At 42.2% G+C, this 23,478-nt stretch overlaps 1 protein-coding gene across 1 annotated transcript in view; it reads left to right on the forward strand.

The window, feature by feature from the left end:
• The window catches only part of LOC146859996 (Krueppel-like factor 13), a 184,296-nt gene extending 165,548 nt beyond the window's left edge, over positions 1-18,748 (forward strand). The window contains exon 2 of the mRNA XM_085643759.1: positions 17,368-18,748. Within this exon, the coding sequence (XP_085499885.1) occupies positions 17,368-17,660 (293 nt within the window). The 3' untranslated portion in view covers positions 17,661-18,748. The remainder of the gene's footprint in view (positions 1-17,367) is intronic.
• The last annotated feature ends 4,730 nt before the right edge of the window (positions 18,749-23,478 follow it).

The following is a 23,478-nucleotide window of genomic DNA, read 5'->3' on the forward strand; positions in this document are numbered from 1 at the left end:
AAATCCCATTAGTGTGGGTTACGCCACTTACAAAATGTTGCAAATATTCAATTTGGGCTTATTTTTCTCAAGTATTTTACACATAGATAACAATATTGCCCATTTTGCATCTGTGGCTGGGTGGAAATTTTGGGGCAGATCTATGTCGGAGATGCGCCACTTTTACGCCGCCGTTGCGTCACTTTTGTGACGCAGCGGCGGTGTAAACCCTGCGCCACGTTGCGCCATATTTACATCGTGACGCATCTATGGAGATGCGTCACGATGTAAAGCCCTGCGCCACGTAAAACCTGCGTCAGGTTTCACGTGGGCGTGTCGACATAGGGGGGGGGGCGTTCCGTCGCAGGAACGCCCCTGAAAAGTGACTCAGTCAAATCTATAAGATTTGACTGAGTCACTTTCCCAACGCTGATGCGCCAAAACCCTGCGCCTGCTTGAAGCAGGCGTAAGGCTTGACGCACCATGTTAGGGATAGGGATGGTTGGAACAGTGCTGGAGTTGCGTCGCGCTTGCGACGCAACTGAAGCACTGCGCCAACCTTACGCCATTGGATGCGTCACGCATCTGTTTATTCCTGCGCCATGATGCGCCGCATTATAAATGCGGCGCATCATGTGTGGCGCAAGGGTAAACTTGCGTGACGCATCATTCCTGGCGCATCCTTGCTGATTTGCAGGGATGCGCCAGGCAACATAAATCTGCCCCTTTATGTCTTACAGGGTTTGTTTGCTCACTGCTTTCAGTCTAGCAAGCTGCCTTTTCCATCAGTTTCTAGGGCCCAGATTTAATAACGCCTCGCGTCAAGTTTGCATCACAAAAGTGACGCAAACCCGGTGCAAACTGTTGGGATGGGATTTACTATCCAATGCATCTAAGTTTTGATGATAAATTCCTCCAAGTAACGCAAAGGTGTGCTATGCACTACTTTGCATCAAGGAGTTGATTCATGGGTGGTACATGGGCATTCCCATGCCACCATCCATGTGTTTTGATATCGCTATCGCTATCTAATAATATTAGAAAGGAATTTGCGCAAAAATCGGACACCTCCTCGCGGCAGGAGTAACAAGTAGAAATGTTTTTATTTCTCCTTATTTGCCCAACGTTGCATGTGTTCCATCGTACAACAACACACATACAAAGTGTGGGAATAGACTCAAAGGATAGGTTTTATACTGGAAGGGTCTCCTACCAGAACAAAACCCTTGCTTCAGAGAACTCGCAGTCCCTTGAACTGTATTGTTGTGTGTTGGCACATAGCAGCCAAAAGTCTACCAGAGCTGGGGGAGAAAATTGCAGCTCATCTTAGAGATGAGACATTTCTTCTCTCTCCCTTTGACGCAAGGCAGCGCAGGAGCTGTGTTGTGTCTAACATTCGGTAATCTGGGGCTATATTTCTGGGTGATTATTGGTCTCTGCTCTATTAACTCCATATTTCATCCCTTAAGGCAGTGTAATTGCTGACAGGCTGTTTCTTATTTAAACTGCAGCTTTATAATGAGCACGAGTTCACTCCATGCCTCTTCTGAAACTCCATTTCCTGGTTCAGAGGTGAAGTCTCCGCCCATTTTCGCCTCGACTCCAGTCTCGCGCCTTCAGGATTCTGTCTGCAGACCCGTTCCAGTGCCAAGAAAGGCGAGCTGCTCGAACACACGTATGTTTGTTTAGGTAGAAAGCGCAGGGCGTTCGATCGTGTCGGTTGAGCTTTTATTTCTTTATTTTGGCTGGCATCCCCAGACCGGCGTGGCCTTCAGCGAGTCAGGTCACAGATTAGAATAGTCCGGGCATTGAATTATTTTCTTCCTCTGTGGTCCTCCCGCAGACGCAGAGCTCCAGTTTGGGATATGGGAGGCGTGGCCTGTGACTTTTAATAGAACATCTAAAAATAGCCTTGGTTGTGTGGCAGCCTGAAAATAGAGCCGGTGAAATCTGCCTTGCTTCCCGCAGGATGCAGCATTTTGGCAAACTACGAATTATAACCCTACTGTTCACAACACATCCTACCTACCACTCCAGTGCCCCAAGCAAGCGAACGCTGCGCTTTCCCTTCAGCATTTAATTCATCACCTGCTAAACTGTCTGCAAGCTTGAGCTCTCACTACGGGTACCTCAGGGTAATGGTTCCGCACAACTAAGTGAGTTCTGAATGTGTTAATAATTTACAGATATAATCAGCAAAGTGCCTTGCTTGGAGTCATCTAATATGAAACATCATCCCTACATATTCTCACTCTGTGCCTGATTCACAAATATGCGAACAGACACTTTTAAGACGTGATAAGCCCCAAGGATATGAGCCTGAAACATATTCTAGTTGCTGAACACGGGAAACTCGGCAGCAAGTCAGATGGGGTGCTGGCCTCCATGGGTCTGCTCTGTTAGGCATTGGCTCACATAAGCCACGTGGGTGTGCTGATGTCAACTGGCTCCAAGCCCAATGCCCCATCACTAGTGGGAGCATCTTTTACATGGCCCATTTATATTAATGCCTACTTAACACTGCACTCCTAAATTAGGTTCTAGAATGTAAATCCTCTCTGCCTACCAACATTTGTACCACCTGCATGCATTGCGTCTCACTCTGTGGGAGCCCTCCGCTGTGTCGCTATGGCCATATTGGAATGGGGTGGACGCCTGACGCAGTTTCCAGGCACATCTCTCTTTGATAGCGGGATGCACTGGAATCCGTGCCAGCCAAACCAGGCACGGCCCAGTGAAATATTTACATAGGGCAAGATTTGTACGCACAAACCAATTTGCACATATGCTCAAAAGGCATTTTTTTTTCAATTCTGCAAAGGTCCGGCCCAGTGCTGGAATTGAAAGAAATGTACCATGAGAATCCATAAAAGGAAAGGGGGTGGTGGTGGAGCTTGTAAAGTAGAGTCTGACAGTCAATTTAAACATTTATTACAAAATATCTGCTGCAAAGACATTAGGCGCAAGGATATATGTGACAGTAAATCTGTTCTAGATTACTTAATTGGTCTCACAGACAGGCTGGATTTTAAAATATTTTATAGGGTTAAGACACCTGCTATAGATATCATTCAGCACCCAGCAATTTTGAGGGGATTATAATAGCAGTGATATAACTCTAGTGGTTGACACAGTTCTGGGAGAGTTCTGTGTTTTGTCCAGTCACCGTTTTGACTCAAAGTATCATAATTTGATTTTACATCGTGTAACAAGTACATCATAGACTGGTATTTTATTTAGAGAGGTAAGTGGCCTACTACTTTTGATGCTGAGATAATTTTGTTATTTCTGGGTCATAATTTGCAAGCTTTCTAATAGAGCACAGTGCTTTATTTATCGGCTTCAAGGAGCTGCATGCAAACTGTAAGTCTTGGGTTTCGATCCTTAATGTTTTTTCTCAATCTGTTGTTATTCTAAGATTGCAAATAAGTGCTTCTTTAGGAAGTAATACCTTCTTGTTAGTAAAGTAAGTAATAGGCTTTTTGAATGCGGGAATGCCTGCAGGCATCTTGGCACTAACGTCTAGCACAGTGCCATCAAAACGGAGACCGATTTGGCAAGATAGGACGAGAAAAGCCAGGTTTTGAGCTGTTTCCTAAATTGTAGCAGATTGGACTGAGCTCTGAGTTGGAAGGGCAGTGAATTCCACAGTTTACAGGCAGAGTAGGTAAAGCTCCCACCGCCCCATCAAGCCTTGTTGAATCTGGGGGTAGCCACAATTTCAGCTCAGCTAGACCGAAGGTTGCGATTGGGCGAGTGCCAATAACAAATCTTTTGAAAATAAAGATGATGACAATCACTGCTTTGCGGTTTATATCCTGGCTTTGTGTTTCTTTCGATCATTAACTTGTAACATATAGGCCCAGATTTACTATGATTTTGTGTCGGGTAGCTTAACTTTTGTGGCACAGACCCCACGCAAAATCATTTTTGACATTGACTAAGCATCTTTGCGTGGTTTAGTAAATAGAAAGTAGCACAATGAAGTGCGTTACTTTCTATCAAGTAGGCATCCCTTGGGTGGTGCATGGGTGTTCCCATGGATCCACCCGTGTATTTTGACGCAAACACAGATTTGCAAAGACTTGTAAACCTGGGTTTGCATCAAAAAGGAGCACCTACCGGACAGAGGCGTAACAGAGAGAAATATCTTTATTTTTCCTTCTTACTTCCTCTTTCCCTGTGAGCTGCATTCTTCCGCACACATAGAAACAGAAATCTGCTTCTAAGGATTGTTTTTGTGCAGGAAGGTATCTCTCTGTTTAACATCTCATTATCCTGTCGGTATGGCCACATTTCTTTAAGTCATGGTACTTGCTCTTATAACTGCAGAAACTGCTCATTCTTTATTTCTTGGTTGTTTCATCAATCCATGTCCACTCTACGTGTGTCACACACGTCTCCATCCCGTAATCTCTATGATTGTTGCTATATATCTCTGCCTTGTGTGTAATTATCTCCTCATTCAACTTCTCCTATTAACTATGTACCATAGGAACAGTGAATAAAATAATGAATGAAAATATAGGTTGGTTAGCAAAGGTATGTCTTTGAATGATACCAAAAGCTGACCTAAAAAGGGAAGCAGTAGATTTTCAGACCCTACTTAAGTCAGATGATTGAACGTGGTAGACTAATAAAGACTCAGAGATATCCAAAGGGATGCAGGACAGTAAGAAAAGGAACAACTGTTCTGTGCATTTAATAGGACTGCCAGATGGACTAAAGAAGAACGAAAGTGCGAATCGGAGCAAATTGAGTGAATTTGGCCTGCATGTGTCCTGGGCCTAAGCACTCGACAGGTTAATGAACCATGCAGAGGGCCTTGCATCTTCTTATCTTTCCTCCTCCCACTTCTCATTTTCAACCCAAATCTCTACCTGCCTTACAGCTATCCAGTAAGGGATGATCCTGTGCTCCCTCATGCTCTACACCTCCAAAAATGAAATCCTCTAGTTCCATCGCTCTGCTTGTCTACCTTTACGAAACCCTGTACCTCTTCCCCGTGATATCCTTGGTCCCTCCTTCGCAGCTTGAAAACCTGTGAGTGCTCTTCGATTCCTGAATGAGGCTGGACTCCTTTATCTCCACCAAGGCCACAGCTTTATAATATCAACTGCCTACTGCAATAAATATGTTCCCACCTTACTTGCAATCAGAAGCACCCCAAGAAAACACTCCCAGTGAGCGAGGCACACTACTGTTACAGCGTTATCAACTCACAATGAGCGAGGCACACTACTGTTACAGCGTTATCAACTCACTATGAGCGAGGCACACTACTGTTACAGCGTTATCAACTCACAATGAGCGAGGCACACTACTGTTACAAGTTATCAACTCACAATGAGCGAGGCACACTACTGTTACAAGTTATCAACTCACAATGTTACAGCGTTATCAACTCACAATGAGCGAGGCACACTACTGTTACAGCGTAATCAACTCACAATGAGCGAGGCACACTACTGTTACAGTGTTATCAAGTCACAATGAGCGAAGCACACTACTGTTACAGCGTTATCAACTCACAATGAGCGAGGCACACTACTGTTACAGCGTTATCAACTCACAATGAGCGAGGCACACTACTGTTACAGCGTTATCAACTCACAATGAGCGAGGCACACTACTGATACAAGTTATCAAGTCACAATGAGCGAGACACACTACTGTTACAAGTTATCAAGTCACAATGAGCGAAGCACACTACTGTTACAGCGTTATCAACTCACAATGAGCGAGGCACACTACTGTTACAGCGTTATCAACTCACAATGAGCGAGGCACACTACTGTTACAAGTTATCAACTCACAATGTTACAGCGTTATCAACTCACAATGAGCGAGGCACACTACTGTTACAGCGTAATCAACTCACAATGAGCGAGGCACACTACTGTTACAGCGTTATCAAGTCACAATGAGCGAAGCACACTACTGTTACAGCGTTATCAACTCACAATGAGCGAGGCACACTACTGTTACAGCGTTATCAACTCACAATGAGCGAGGCACACTACTGTTACAAGTTATCAACTCACAATGAGCGAGGCACACTACTGTTACAAGTTATCAACTCACAATGAGCGAGGTACACTACTGTTACAAGTTATCAACTCACAATGAGCGAGGCACACTACTGTTACAGCGTTATCAACTCACAATGAGCGAGGCACACTACTGTTACAGCGTTATCAACTCACAATGAGCGAGGCACACTACTGTTACAGCGTTATCAACTCACAATGAGCGAGGCACACTACTGTTACAAGTTATCAACTCACAATGAGCGAGGCACACTACTGTTACAAGTTATCAACTCACAATGAGCGAGGTACACTACTGTTACAAGTTATCAACTCGCAATGAGCGAGGCACACTACTGTTACAGCGTTATCAACTCACAATGAGCGAGGCACACTACTTTTACAGCGTTATCAACTCACAATGAGCGAGGCACACCACTGTTACAAGTTATCAACTCACAATGAGCGAGGCACACTACTGTTACAAGTTATCAACTCACAATGAGCGAGGCACACTACTGTTACAAGTTATCAACTCACAATGAGCGAGGCACAATACTGTTAAAGTGTTATCAATTCACAATGAGCGAGGCACACCACTGTTACAAGTTATCAACTCACAATGAGCGAGGCACACTACTGTTACAAGTTATCAACTCACAATGAGCGTGGCACACTACTGTTACAGCGTTATCAACTCACAATGAGCGAGGCACACTACTGTTACAGCGTTATCAACTCACAATGAGCGAGGCACACTACTGTTACAGCGTTATCAACTCACAATGAGCGAGGCACACTACTGTTACAAGTTATCAACTCACAATGAGCGAGGCACACTACTGTTACAAGTTATCAACTCACAATGTTACAGCGTTATCAACTCACAATGAGCGAGGCACACTACTGTTACAGCGTAATCAACTCACAATGAGCGAGGCACACTACTGTTACAGTGTTATCAAGTCACAATGAGCGAAGCACACTACTGTTACAGCGTTATCAACTCACAATGAGCGAGGCACACTACTGTTACAGCGTTATCAACTCACAATGAGCGAGGCACACTACTGTTACAGCGTTATCAACTCACAATGAGCGAGGCACACTACTGATACAAGTTATCAAGTCACAATGAGCGAGACACACTACTGTTACAAGTTATCAAGTCACAATGAGCGAAGCACACTACTGTTACAGCGTTATCAACTCACAATGAGCGAGGCACACTACTGTTACAGCGTTATCAACTCACAATGAGCGAGGCACACTACTGTTACAAGTTATCAACTCACAATGTTACAGCGTTATCAACTCACAATGAGCGAGGCACACTACTGTTACAGCGTAATCAACTCACAATGAGCGAGGCACACTACTGTTACAGCGTTATCAAGTCACAATGAGCGAAGCACACTACTGTTACAGCGTTATCAACTCACAATGAGCGAGGCACACTACTGTTACAGCGTTATCAACTCACAATGAGCGAGGCACACTACTGTTACAAGTTATCAACTCACAATGAGCGAGGCACACTACTGTTACAAGTTATCAACTCACAATGAGCGAGGTACACTACTGTTACAAGTTATCAACTCACAATGAGCGAGGCACACTACTGTTACAGCGTTATCAACTCACAATGAGCGAGGCACACTACTGTTACAGCGTTATCAACTCACAATGAGCGAGGCACACTACTGTTACAGCGTTATCAACTCACAATGAGCGAGGCACACTACTGTTACAAGTTATCAACTCACAATGAGCGAGGCACACTACTGTTACAAGTTATCAACTCACAATGAGCGAGGTACACTACTGTTACAAGTTATCAACTCACAATGAGCGAGGCACACTACTGTTACAGCGTTATCAACTCACAATGAGCGAGGCACACTACTGTTACAGCGTTATCAACTCACAATGAGCGAGGCACACCACTGTTACAAGTTATCAACTCACAATGAGCGAGGCACACTACTGTTACAAGTTATCAACTCACAATGAGCGAGGCACAATACTGTTAAAGTGTTATCAATTCACAATGAGCGAGGCACACCACTGTTACAAGTTATCAACTCACAATGAGCGAGGCACACTACTGTTACAAGTTATCAACTCACAATGAGCGAGGCACACTACTGTTACAGCGTTATCAACTCACAATGAGCGAGGCACACTACTGTTACAAGTTATCAACTCACAATGAGCGAAGCACACTACTGTTACAGCGTTATCAACTCACAATGAGCGAGGCACACCACTGTTACAAGTTATCAACTCACAATGAGCGAGGCACACTACTGTTACTGCGTTATCAACTCACAATGAGCGAGGCACACTACTGTTACAGCGTTATCAACTCACAATGAGCGAGGCACACTACTGTTACAGCGTTATCAACTCACAATGAGCGAGGCACACTACTGTTACAAGTTATCAACTCACAATGAGCGAGGCACACTACTGTTACAAGTTATCAACTCACAATGAGCGAGGTACACTACTGTTACAAGTTATCAACTCACAATGAGCGAGGCACACTACTGTTACAGCGTTATCAACTCACAATGAGCGAGGCACACTACTGTTACAGCGTTATCAACTCACAATGAGCGAGGCACACCACTGTTACAAGTTATCAACTCACAATGAGCGAGGCACACTACTGTTACAGCGTTATCAACTCACAATGAGCGAGGCACACCACTGTTACAAGTTATCAACTCACAATGAGCGAGGCACACCACTGTTACAAGTTATCAACTCACAATGAGCGAGGCACACTACTGTTACAGCGTTATCAACTCACAATGAGCGAGGCACACCACTGTTACAAGTTATCAACTCACAATGAGCGAGGCACAATACTGTTAAAGTGTTATCAATTCACAATGAGCGAGGCACACCACTGTTACAAGTTATCAACTCACAATGAGCGAGGCACACTACTGTTACAAGTTATCAACTCACAATGAGCGAGGCACACTACTGTTACAGCGTTATCAACTCACAATGAGCGAGGCACACTACTGTTACAAGTTATCAACTCACAATGAGCGAAGCACACTACTGTTACAGCGTTATCAACTCACAATGAGCGAGGCACACCACTGTTACAAGTTATCAACTCACAATGAGCGAGGCACACTACTGTTACTGCGTTATCAACTCACAATGAGCGAGGCACACTACTGTTACAGCGTTATCAACTCACAATGAACGACGCAGACTACTGTTACAAGTTTTCAACTTAGCAGTTTGTATACCATTCGCCCTCTGTCATCATGAACATGCCTCCCACTATCCTCTACATCTTGGCTGCTTTTCGACCAGCTACAAAGGCAAGCGTAAAGGCGTTAGCCTAGTCTGCAAAACTATCCACGATCTTCTCTTGCATATGTCATTGCAGTCTTCTCTCCCTATACCACAACTAAATCTGTATGATCTAGCAACCTTTACCATATTATAGTAAGCAAACCCCGCTGTGCCAAAAATCCCCATTTGTATTCAGCTCCAGTTTCCAACTCGCCCAACCTTAAGATCTTTCTAAAAACTCCCCTTGAATTTGCAATCCCATCAGAATGGCTCAAAGGGTAACTGCCCTTCCTCCCAACTCAGTCACTGCTAATAATAAATGAACTGCAAATATGTCCATATATAAAACAGTAATTGTTGTCTATCTTTGTCGTTTATGCTCATATACAGCATGGTTCAAAATTCACAACTCTACCTCACATCTTTTGTTTTGTGTCAAATACCAAATCTGACTTTTGGCCTCTGATCCTATTCCAAACCCCATGATAAACCCAACCTTTGACCATAATCATTAGACTGACAATAAGCTTACCCTACGCCTGTTTACCATCCCCTAATGGAAACCTGACCCTAGCCTGAATTCCAAGTTTGACCCGGCTGTTATTCAGTGGCTTTTTCTGATCGTAATGAAATTTTATCTCTGTTTAAAGCTTTTTTTTAAGTTCAAAAGATTTTTATTGGATAAAGGAAGGTGTCAATACATGAGAAAGAATACAAACATATCTTCAATTAGAGGAAAAAAGTAAAACATGGTAATGAAAATATACAATTAATCAGAGGATAACAAAAGTATGAGGCTAAATAACAAAAAACAGCGCTGGTAATAATGAGCAATAAAGTAGCTTATATAAAAAGAATAGTGCAAATGAAAAGCAATGTCACTCAGGGAGGCTTAGAGACCTCTTGCTGAATAGGTGATACATGAGAGGAGCGTTTAGCACAGGTATCTAGGTACAGGGTTACAGGAAGCCATAAATCATGTCGTTTAGCAGCTAAACTAAGGGGGTGCACAAAAACAGTATCTAGCCTGTGATTATAACAAACATTGTACCACCATGCTTTAAAAGAAATATTCGTAAAGTTTTTCCAGTTGACGGTGATTTGCTGGAAAGCAACAGCTAACAACAAATCAACAATTTGCGTATTAAGATCATTGTCATCCCAACAAGGAGAAAGGCTCCCTAAAAAAATATTGACAAAAGAGAAGGGAGATGTAGTATGGAATATGGCATTGATTTGGGCCCAAACTAGTGTCCAGAAATTTTGCGTGAAAGTGCAAGAGAAAAGCATGTGAAAAAGAGTGGCCTTAGGAGCAGAACAGGACCAACAAAGATCCGGTGTAGAAGAAAATCTCTTATTCAACACCTGGGGAGAAAAGAGAAGTCTGTTGTATATGAAGAAAAGAGTTTGTGTAAGGGAAGCAGCTCTAGATGTCTTGCGGAGTTTGGTCCATAATTTATCCCAAAGGGAGGTGGGCCAAGAAATGGCAAGGTCAGATTCCCATTGTTCCTCAACTTTGGATTTTGCTCTAGGTGTGAGAATCATATGAAATGAGTGGTATAATGAGGAGGCTGTAGGGTGAGTACGCAAGAAGGAATGAAGTTGTGAGGTAGGATTGGGAGGGTGAGGATGCATGAGGGGGTTAGAGAGAAGAGCATAAGTGGACATGACTGCATTTTTAAGCGCAAGATACTTGCAGGCAAAAGAACGAGGGAGATGGAAGTGTTGACTGAGAACGGAGAAGGATAAGAAGTCAGAATTAGAGAAGAGTTGAGATACCCAGATTAAACCCCTCTGTCTCCAGGTTTTCCAATAAAAGGGCTTGCGATTGATGGTTATACTGTTGTTGTGCCAGATAGTGGAATTGAGAAACTCTGTTACAGAGGAAGGGGGGCCTGGAGAGGTGGAAAGAAGCAGCTTGGCTGTAAACTTGTGGATAGGAATGGAGGAAAAGTGAGGCTTACGAGAGAATGAGAGGTATTCAGCAAAAGTGAAAGGGGATAAGGAAAGTCGCTCAATGATAACCCATAAGGGGGACGGCTCAGCAGGGTCTTGCAGCCAGTGGGAGGCTTGCCGCAAAAGGAATGCCTTGTGGTAAGCGGGAAAATTCGGGAAGTTGACTCCACCCTCAGATTTGGGGAGTTGCAATCTAAGCAGGGACATACGTGCTTTTTTGCCGGACCAAAGAAAGGAAGAGAGAATAGTGTTGATTTTCTTAAAGAACTTAGCAGGGATAGGAATTGGGATGTTGGAGATGGTGTAAAGGACTAACGGGGAGAGCATCATTTTAATCGTATCAAGACGACCCCACCAGGAAAGGTATAATGGGTGCCATCTGGAAGTGAGGTCGGATAATTTCTGGATGCATTTATTGAGGCACAACGAAACAGTGTCAGAGAGGGAGGAAGTAATGTGTAGACCTAGATATTTGATGTGTGAGGGGCTCCAAGTAAAATTGGACGCCATAAAGTCCGGTTTAAAAGTGAACTTAGTAAGGGGTAAAATCTCACACTTGTCATTGTTTAGCTTATAACCTGAAATCTGAGAGTAGTCATGGACTTCAGCTAGGAATGCGGGAATAGAAGTTGCTGGATTAGATATGAATAATAGAATATCGTCTGCGTAGGCAGCAAGTTTAATATTAGTGTGGGAGATTTGGAAACCGTGTAAGTTGGGATTCTGACGAAGTTTTGAAAGAAAAGGTTCCAGGGCCAAATTAAAAAGAAAAGGGGAAAGAGGGCATCCCTGACGAACACCCCTACCTAGATTGAAAAAAGAGGAAACTAGACCGTTGGCGCAAACCGCCGCTCTAGGGCTGGAATAAAGGAAGGAGATAAGAGAGATGAAACGTGGGCCGAATCCAAACCATTTGAGGGCGGAGAAAAGGAAAGTCCACTCCACCCTATCGAACGCTTTTTCTGCGTCTAGGGCAATGGCTGCTAGTGGATGCTGGAACTGTGGAGATTTGGAAAGGACATTAAACAAAAGTCTGGTGTTATCTGTGATGAAGCGACCTTTAACGAAGCCAGATTGTTCAGGGCCTAGCAATTCGGGAAGATAAGGGTCTAATCTAATGGCGAGAGATTTGGCATACAGTTTATAATCAATGTTGACCAACGAAATTGGTCTGTAATTCTTACAATGCTGGGTGTCTTTGCCTTCTTTGGGTATAATACAAATGTGGGCGTCTGAAAATGTACCTGAGGAAGAGCCATTAAATATGAAGGAATCAATAAGGGAGTGGAGTCTGGGCAACAACAATTTGGAAAAATGCAGATAAAATTCAACTGTGAATCCGTCTGGCCCAGGGGCCTTATCCTTCTTGAGTGACTGAAGTGCTGTAAGTAATTCATCACTGGAGATTGGTGATTCAAGGGCGGACAAATCAACAGGGAAATTGGAAGGTGGTTGGATGGTGGCAAAGAAAGTAGCAAGAGAGTGAGCAGTGGGGTGCGTCTCAGAAGAATAGAGTTTGGAATAAAACTGGGAGAATTGCTCTAAAATATCAACATCTGTATGCTTTAAAACAGAGTTAACATCATAGACAGATTCAATATTCAGTTTGTTTTGTTTAACTTTTAAATAATTGGCTAAGACCTTCCCCGCCTTATTTTTACCTCCATAGAATTTTGAACTGGATTTCAACAAATACAATGAAGCATCCTCAGTGGATTGTTTATTAAATTGCATCTTAGCAGCAATGAGAGCAGTCAGACTTTCTTGCGAATGGGATGTATAGAAGGAATGCTCTAATTTTTTAATCGTACAAAGGAGGTCGCTGGTGTGTTTACGAGCATTCTTGCGTTTAGTAGCCACAAAGCTGATAATAAAACCTCTGGCTGCTGCTTTATAGGCGTCCCAGACAACGTGGTTAGGCATAGTGGGTGTGTCATTAATGATGAAAAATTCTGTGGTGAAGTCTACAAAGGAGGCGGAGAATTTGGGGTCGAGGAGTAAAGTGTTGTTAAAGCGCCACCTCTTTGGTCCAAAGGACTTGGGTAAGATGTCAATGTTTATCAAAACGGGGGCATGATCAGAAAATAAGATGGGGCCTATGTCAGCGTGGGTGAGGGATTGGGACATATGGTGAGAGAGGAAAATATAGTCAATACACGACTGGGAATGATGAGTCGGGGAGTAGAAGGTGAATTCTTTAGAGGTAGGATTGCAGAGACGCCAAGCATCAATGAGTTTATGTTGGGATATCGCTTGAGCGAAAAGCTTGTGAGATCTATTAGGGATAAAAGGTGCCTTGGAGTTTCTGTCTAAAAAAGGATCAAAGGGTAGGTTACAATCACCTGCTAAAATAAAATTATCATCAATAAATTCAGTGATACGGGAGGCCATTGCGCGCCAAAAAACCTGATCACCACCAGTAGGGGCGTAGATATTAAGGAGGGAGAGAGGGACGCCTTTTGAGGAGAGTTTGACGTACAACCATCTACCTTCAGGGTCTGATTCAGAAGTCAAGAGCAAATGGGCAAGAGATTTGCGAACTAGTACAACCACACCGTTTCTCTTACCATCACCCGGAGATGAAAATACAGCACCCACCCAACCTCTCTTAAGTTTAGCAGCTTCAGCGTCAGACAGATGGGTTTCTTGTAAAAAGGCAATGTCTACATTTAATTTGGCTAAATGAGAGAGGATTTTTTGTCTCTTGATAGGAGAATGCAGACCTTTAACATTCCAGGAAACAATTCGAACTGACATTAAGGATTAATCAAAAAGTGGACCAATTGGAGAGTAGGACAGCAAGGAAATGCCTCGCAGCGAGCAAGGGCACAAAAGAAAAAGAGAATGAGGTGAGAACTGACGAGATGGAACAAGGGTAGAAGAAAAAATGAGAGAGGAACCAGTGAAGCCATAAAAATAGGAAAGAGCCAAGAAAGTAGAAAGAATGATAAGAAGATACAGTAATACTTAAAGATAATGGTGAGTAAGGTCCAAGGGAGAATCAAATAGGTAAAGGGAGATGAATACAAGCAAGAGAGCCAATATACAATGGGGAGAAGAAAAGATGACGAAAGAGAAGTGGAGGAGAGCCATGGAAAAGGTAATGACACCAATAAATCTGAAAGCAACGAGGGAAAAGGTAAGGTAAGAAAATATAGAACATAGAAAAACATGATAAATAAGGAATGAAGAGTACTTACGAGGGGTAGCATGGGAGAAATACAATCAGGAACTGGGAACAAGCGAAAACACACGTGGAGATGAGGGGAGGGAGGTAGGGCCAACTGGGAGAGGCAGGGCATTCAGGGTGAGGGAGACGTCCAACCAGAGATAACACAACGGAACGCAAAACAATGATCTGTGAAGGGAGAAAAAGAACATGGTTAGAAACTCGAATACAACGAAGATAAAAAACAAACATATGACCAGCTGAGGGGCCAGAACAACACTATCAGACGATAAAATGAAAAATATAATCTTAACTAGAAGTCATACAATCTGAAGAACCTGCAAAATGGAAGGCATTAAAGCAGAACAAATTAGAGAATCAAATTGCAGCTACAAAAACAAGTCATGGTGGGTGGGAAGAGGGACCAGCTATCTCCATGTCAGGTTGACCGCAAGAGTTCAGGAAACTTCGGAGTCGCGCAGGATCCTCATATGTCGTAGTCTTGTTATTATGAGTGACCTTAAATAGACAAGGATGAAAAAGCCCATATCTGGCACCAATGGAGCGAAGGTCAGGTCTCATATCTAGGAAGGCCTTGCGACGGTTTGCTGTGGTCCTGGCATAATCCTGCGCAAAGAACAAAGTGGAGCCCGACCATGTGAGGCGAGGAGAGGCTTTGGCGGCTAAGAGGACTTTCAGCAAGTCTGTGTACTCCAGAAAGTACATTATTACACCTCTAGGCTTTGCTGACGAGGAAGGAGAGGAGGAAGCTCGACCAAGCCTGTGGGCACGTTGGATATTCAGTGAGGTGTCTTCAGGTAGGTGAAGAAGCTTCGGGAGAAAGGACTTGAAAAAAACTGATGGGATCATTTCCCTCACAACCCTCCACCAAGCCGTAAATACGGAGATTGTTGCGTCAGTTGCGATTTTCAAGGTCCTCCACCTGCTTCTGAAGAGAGGAAATCTGCGTGTGCATGTGGGAGACCTTGGACGCGGATTCCTGAAGAGAGGAGACATTGCGCTCCACCAACGACACTCTTTCGTCCATCGAAGCCCAATTGTCAGTGAGAATCTGCAATTTAGCATTCGTCTCCTCCATGTAAGGGCGCAAGGCCCGTATCTCTTCGAGGATCAGCTCCATAGAGATGGGCGAGGAGGACTTAGGAGGCGAAGGCGGGTCTTTCTTTAACCTCTTAGAGTTCACTTTTGCCAAAGGCTGTGAGGAGATATCCGCAGTTGATGTCATCTCAGTTGAAGGTAGAGACTGAGAAGCTTCCAAATGAGCCAGTGCCGTGAATAATTTGGAATTCTTAATATAACTACGTTTTTGAACTTGACTGGAGCAATGCGCCATCAGCACGCTAATGGAGCGCGAGGTCAAAAAGAAGAAAAAATATCTTATTGCCCAACTGAAAAAGGACCAGGGAGCAAATTAATAAAGGAAGGAAAATGCCAGGCCACAGAATTGGAGTCAAAAATGTTAGAGACTAGAGTCATAAAGATGGCCGCCGTTCATGAGGAAAATTGAAACTTCCAGTCAGCTGAAAAAGGCGGCGGAAATACACATAGTTGAAGAGAAAAGAAAAAAGTCACCTTAGAGTGCAGATTATCCACATCTGTGCTTCAGGAAGTGCTGGGGACAGTAGTGTAAGCATGAGGCGTCCAGGGGATCCATGCGCGATAGGGCGCGCTGCTGAGGCGATCACGGGCGAGAGTAAACAAGATGGCGGCCGCGGCCGAAATCGAGCCTCGACCGAAAGTAAAATGGGCTGTAAGTCCCAAAATAACTGTGCCTCAGCGCCAAAAAAGGATTAAAAATGATCCTGGCATGTTCCGACAGGGAAGACTGCCCTTCGTTGGTGGAAATTGAGGCGCGAACCGCCGGTAGACCCTGGTGCGAACGGAGCTCCTAGCCGAACGCCGCCATCTCCTTCGGTCGCCAAGCCACGCCCCCCCCTCTGTTTCAAGCTTTATCCTAATACTAATCGTTTCCTCAATTTTTTATTCTTAATGATTCCGTTTATCATACTTTCAATGAAAAGTCTTTTTATGATTTGTATTTCACTGATTTTGTCTGTAAACTAAATTTTTTCAATTACATGTTTTAAATGAAAAGTTATTCTCCGACAGTGTGACAGTGGTTTAAGTTCAATGGCATGATGCATATATACATTTGCATAACAATTACTTTTAACAAACCCCCCAAACACAAAGAAGCCGTAAATAAAATCGAGAATAACAAAATACTAAACAGATTCAGTAGAGGTAACACATTATACTGAAAATTGTAGAAAAGGTTGACTTTGAAACAAAAAGAATAACATAAGAAAAATGTCAGAAAAAGAATTCTATAAAAGAGAATTAAGAACCAATTTGATATGGAAGAGTGAACTCGTATAGTAAACACAGAAAGATGGCTAAAAGAAGTAGAACAGAATAAATAAAAACACATACACATATATCTTCTCTTTCTAAAATCCTGTACAATACCAACAATATGTTTAAGAGATACTCAACCAGCGATGAGAGCTATAGAAATGAGCAACTAATTGAGGTTTAGCAAATTTATCAGACTAGCAAAATACCTGGAAATAGACAAAATGAGGTTAAAGGAAAACAGAAAACATACTTTTATTCGCCTAAAAAAAAATAGACAATAAAAAACAAATATTGCACTATGCTTTAAAAGAAACATTTCAGCATCTTATCACAGTGTTATTTCTCTTTTTTCCTGAATATAGTTTCTACCTAGCACAGTGACTGCTGTACATTTAAGTAAGGTCCCCTGTATTTCTTGGAATTAAGAGATGCTTGTTGCTTTCTTGACTTTAGCCTTTGTGTATGTATAGGGTAGACTCCAAACTCATATAACACATTAGATTAACGATACAATATCATTGTTTCCACTAGGTGAGAAGCCCTTTGAATGCAGCTGGCAGGAATGCACCAAGAAGTTTGCAAGATCCGATGAGCTGGCTCGGCACTACCGCACACACACCGGAGAGAAGAAGTTTGGCTGTCCCATATGCGAGAAACGCTTCATGCGCAGCGATCACCTGACAAAGCATGCCCGACGTCATGCCACTTTTCACCCTGGCATGCTAAAGAGCCGGGGCAGCATCAGTTCCAGAACAGGGTCTGTCAGTGACTATAGTCGGTCAGATGCGTCCAGTCCTACGATTAGCCCAGCTAGCTCACCCTAAGACCCTCTGCACTGGATATCTGCCACAATTGGTCCACATAGTAGGACATTGTTTGTGTTACATTCATTATATACTTTTGTGATTCTCATTGTGTAGCTAGTGTGTAGCTGCCTTTTGCTGCAAATACTCAAGTTATTTTTATCCTAGTCAAAAATGGACGGCTAGAACTTATGTCAATTATGACCGGATTTAGTATTTCAGTTCATCAACTATTGCATTTTTTCCATGTTTTCCTGCCATAAATCGCAATGAACATGTTTTAACTATAATTTTATCCATCATACACGAAGTAAAGATTTCATTTTTCTTCAACTCAGGTTTCAAAACAGCTTTTTGAAGACAGATTGAAACTTTCTCCTGATGATCAGGAACCAACTCTTGAGAATCTTCTGTCTCGCTTTTCCCCTTTCTCAGGGAAGGATTTGATCAGGTCACACTACTACAGCCTTACTTTTTAACATTCCATTCATATCAGGAGATGCCTCCCGTAGGCCTTTCATCACTGGAAGAACTAGTTCAGATTTGTGGTGCTGGGCCTCTCCAGAAAACTAGATGTCACTTCAGTGGAGTAATGTAATAAGCCTAATTTTGGTGTGATAATATGCCTTCTATGAATTATTTAACATGTTGGTTAAATTGCCATGTCTCATACAATCACCTCTTCAGTTATGTGTACCAATGAAAGAAACTCTATTAAGTTGTTGCAGATGAATGCTCAGGGCCAAGCTCCTTGTAAAAACCCTCCAAAGATGGTCTAATGCGGATCATTAGCGTTTCATTTGAAAAGAAATGAAGGGAAATTAAGTGCCTTTTTGCTTTCCAACTGGTGATGACTACAAGGAGGCCCAGCTTATTATTTTTCCAAGAAATGTTTTTAAACAGTGATCACCTGTGAATATCTGGGTATTTCGGTTGTGATTGGTCGCTTCCTTTCGACGCCGATAACGAATGGAATTAAGGAGCATCGAAGTAAAGTGACAGTGTAGTCGACAAGCTAAGCCAATATCTATAAAATGTGCTGTTCATAATGCTTCTTTGACTCAGTCTTCTCTATACATGGCAAAAATAAAATGTTGCATTTTAAAGGGTTGCTTGTTAGAGGAATTTACATATTCAGTCGCGTAAGTCGAATTGTTCTACTTCCAGCGACCTTTATTTAGTCCTATGATTTATTTAGTCATACTTTGGAGGTTTTAGGCTCAGTTTCACCGAAGATCCCCTCTGACATTCTGCAATTCATGAAAGTGTAACCATCTCACTACTAGGTTGGAGCTATTTAAATCAGCCCCTCCCACCAGCAATGCAACATGCTTGGAAAAACCTGTTTCCCTTTTTCTCGAATGGTGGGACGACTCTTAATGGTATTAACATTTCTTACTGGTAGTACTTATGTTTCTTTGGAGTATGAAAAAGTAGGGCAGTGCAACAAAGTAGAAGCGTAGGCACCAAAATTGACTCCACCCACCTCCTAATCAAAAACTCCATTTTAAATGTAGGCTAATAATTTCGATCCAAATGGGAGAACCTATCTTGTAAATTGAAGCCACCCCTTGGGTCTTAACACCTTTTTTAACCTAGCCAGGTATATTATCACTGCCAGTTTCAGTGCTGTAAAACCGCAAGTTCGTAGCACGCAATACCCCTAAGTAACTTAATCCTTACCTTACAGAACTGCTGCATTCTGAAGAAATACCTTCTTACTGACTCACTCACCAAAATCTCTTAAAGAACTCATAGCTACCAAGTAGTCAATTAAAGTGATTTGTTACTTTCAGCTTCCAACCTTTTACAGCTAGAAAGGGGCAGAAACAAACCAGAACATCATTTTAGAAAACAGTTTGCAACAACTGCAAATATTGCAGCACAATGTAATGGAAATGAGGTGAAGTGAAAGAAGATCAACAGATGCATAAAGGAATCGAAGAGAAACATAAACATGTATAGGGATCTATCAAGGCCGGTGTATTCACTTATTCCCACTCTCAGCCGAGACCCAGAAGGAAAACAATGATTTAGCCACAGCCCGTGCAGGTAAGAGCGGTGGGGTCGGGTGAGGGGGGATTTCGATGGACGATGACCAGGGTAAATTAGATATTCCCGACACCATCGCTCTTACCTGCACAGGCCGCGGCTGCAATGATTGTCAGTGCTGCAGGTAGAGTTGGCTAAATAAAAGTCTGTATGGTTCTTGTCAGAGGCTCCCTTAAAGTCGCAAAGTGGGATACGGCCTGAGAGCTCCTGTAACAGTTAAGGATCTTGTGAGTTTTGATGACAAGTTTTTCTATGGTTAGTCCATTTTTCCAGTCCTTGCCCTTTTATTTTCTATGGTAACTGGTTGCTTCTCATGGTTTTTCATGGATGTGTTTGACAAATGCTCTCTAGTGACATCCATTAGAAGCAGGGAACAGCAAACAATTGGGGTTGAAATGGAGCCAGTGAAGTTTACGGTTACAATAAAGGATACATGCAGGAAATAGGATGCAACAGTTTGGAGGTGCAGAAAATGTCATAAGCCTTGGATTGGGAAAACACAGTATAAATCCAAACGTATGGAATGAGTAAGTGGGAAGGATTCATTGGGAATAAGTGAGCATAAAATAACAGGTTCATTGGGGGCTCAATGAGACATTCTCAGAGTAAGAAAAAGCACAGAGGGACATGAGTTGAAGAATTTCCATGGAATAGTTTGGTGACTAAGCTTTCCACTGTCAACAAATTCAATTACTTTCTTGGTTGTATTTCTTGCTTTTTCAAATAGCTGTTATGGAACAGGGTATTTGGGGAGAGTGGGTGGTAGAGGGATTGGTTAACAGAATAATCAAAATGGGTGGCTCAACAGTTAAGAAATTAGTGGTGCCTGGCTCAAATTGGAGATATAAACCCTTATGGGACAAAACAGGACGACAGACTTTCCTCACAGTCACTTATTAGCTTGTGTTTTATAATTGTATGGTGTATTACATGGCATTTATATATGATCGGTAAAGCTCATGCCTCTCAGGAAATTTCTTTAGGGTGAGTTTAAAACCGATTTTAATTTAGGTGTGCAATCCTTCCCTTTTGCCTAAGTAAATATATAGCATTTTTGTTTTTTTTGTTAACCGACGTGGGGTTTAATTCTCCAAGGTTAAGTAAACTTGAATTCTTAGGCACAGATACCAATGTTAAGGAAGTTTATTAGAACAGTGTTTTATTAATACCAACAATTATTTACTAAAATAATTGTAACTTAAAATAGTGCCTCAACTCCACCTAAACACTTCTAGGCAGTAGTGGGAGAGGTAGAGATAGTACCATGTGTTTAATAATTTAACCCCTCTAGGAGAAATAGAACTCTGAGTAGAATACCAACTATAACTAACATAACTAAAATCCTAATACCTTGCAATAATAAACCTGTTAATCAATTACTAATGATCATGTAAGTGCAGTCAATTAGAATGTGCCCACTGATAAAGTCTCTCCCTTTCTGTTTCCATTTATTGTTATAACTATGTTGATTTATTATATCAGCAGTAAACTGTAGACCGTGTCAACACATTGATTGCTTTTAAGATAAAACTGTACTTGCATTCTATCTTGTTAGTACTTTCTGTTCTTAGGCTTTTTAAGTTAAAAAATATAGCTTCATGTGTATTTCCATAGAAATACTACAGTATGTTAAAAACTGGTGAGTTTGACCATGCGTGTATTAAAAAGGCAGTCTTTTTCTAAGAATACAAATCTAGACGCCTATTTAAAGTAATAAAAATAGCTTAACACCAATACATATGGAAAATAAAACCTCCCCTATATACCTTTCCTACATACATGTTGTCTGCAATGCAATGAAATTACAACATGAGTACTTGGCCCCCGAGCAGTTTCAAGGAGTGTGTTTGGGCAGGGCTGAAACTAACACCTCAGGGACTCGTGGTTGAAGGTATGATTATCACAGTAGCTCACTAATTGAGAGATGGGCTTCAGGACTCCCACCTGGCACTCTGTCTCTGCAGATTTGTAATTATCTCTCTCAATTTTGTGGTATACATCTTCAGAGAAACCAGAGCAACCACTGCTGCATCTGTGCTACCAGTGGAAACTGATCAGTTAACCCCCACTCCTCAGAAAACACTGATGAGAGCATCTGCCTATGTCTGCAGCAAACTTCTCCCTCACTCAACTTTCTTCTCCTACTAAGCTAGGGAGTTTCTATGGCAACGTTCCTTCAGACAATATCTATGGCATCAATTACAATGTGAAGGAATATTAATTCACCAGAGTCCTGGGTGGTCCTTTTACCCTTTATACTCCTAAACTACCACTAATACCATAACAAAGCTTGACGACTTCAGAGCCATAGTAAAGCTCAAGGTAGATCTCATATTTGAAATATCTCATAGACTCCACTGTACCTTGCCTATTTCGTTGTTCACTAAGTCAAGACAATTTCTCCAATGTATTGAAGGACATTTATTTATTATTCTTTATTTATTAGCTGATTTCTGTAGCAGGAACTAGGATGGCAGGACACTTTACACCAGGCAAAGTTACCATTTATAGGTTCTACAAGAGAGATAACAAAAATTATAAAAAGTGAGCAAAGTAGAATGTGGGGAAAACAATATTCTACTGTTCACTAATATTACATGTTAGATGAGTAGCAACTAGGAAAAAATACATGAAAAATAGATAATAGTGAGAAATATTGTGAACATACAAATTAGTATCAAATATTATGGCAGAAGGCAGGCTTTCCAGAATAGAAGCCATTGCCTGTTATGGTCCATTAGTATGTGAGGTAGCATTGCAATAGCACACATTTTAGTTTTGTTAAAATTGTACTGTAATGTCCCAATGGGCAGAGCGATGGAGTGGCACACACTGGGGCCACTTTCAGAGAAGTATTGCTTTAGTGTCTTTGTGGACCATTTGGAGTTTGGTGGACAAACGTGACAGAGTACCCTGTCTGTCAAACCCTCAGTCTGCCTGGTGTAGTAAGAGTCAGGTAGACCATCATCTTCCCAAGCAACGCTGGTACCCCAGCTTGCTCTGATCTTGGAAAGCTTACTCTGGTGGAGTCCAAACGTGTGCTAAACAGAAGACAAGTAAATAAGTTACCTAGAATATGACAATGAATGACACATATAGGGCACCTCATTGTATATGTTAGGGAGTTGCAAACCGAAATGTGGCTATTCTAACAAGATACTCATTAACAATGGTACCCAGAGCAGGATAAACATTGTTTTATTAGCCTCTTTAAATTTGGCACGCTTGTAGAATGTGGGCATTACCACTTGGTTCTTGAAGAGGGTTCCCAAAAACAAATATTTCCTCAACAAAGTAAGATATATAACACATTTTATGAAATGCATTTACTGCTCATAATGGGGGCAGTAGAGGAAAGAAGCAATCATGTATCTGTCAGTGAAATCCATTGTTAGTGTTGGAGCATGATATGTGCATTTCTTAGATACATTAAAAGGAAAAAAGAAAAATATCTGGGATCAGTGACCATTTTGTAAAAACAGGCAGAAATGCAGAAAAGCATACATATTGTGTCCCAAGTTTCAGATTGCATTTTTAGATGGAAATAGCTCGTTTCCTGCTTACACGTATCAGCACAAAAAATGTTCAGATGTATGAGGGCAGTCTGCTGCTGATACTGTATGGAGGGGACACAATGAGGGGATGTCAGCCAATGCCATACCTTGTACCTGCTGGGCACACTAGAGAGTCTCATGCAGCCATTGAGTATTCCCATATAGAAGTGTCACTGCCAGGAGTACAGGTGCGACACATGTCCGTGCGCCCTCAACCTACCTGCAAGTTCAGA

Source organism: Triturus cristatus, chromosome 3_1 (genome assembly GCF_964204655.1).
Source record: "Triturus cristatus chromosome 3_1, aTriCri1.1, whole genome shotgun sequence".
In the NCBI taxonomy this organism is placed as follows: domain Eukaryota; kingdom Metazoa; phylum Chordata; class Amphibia; order Caudata; family Salamandridae; genus Triturus; species Triturus cristatus.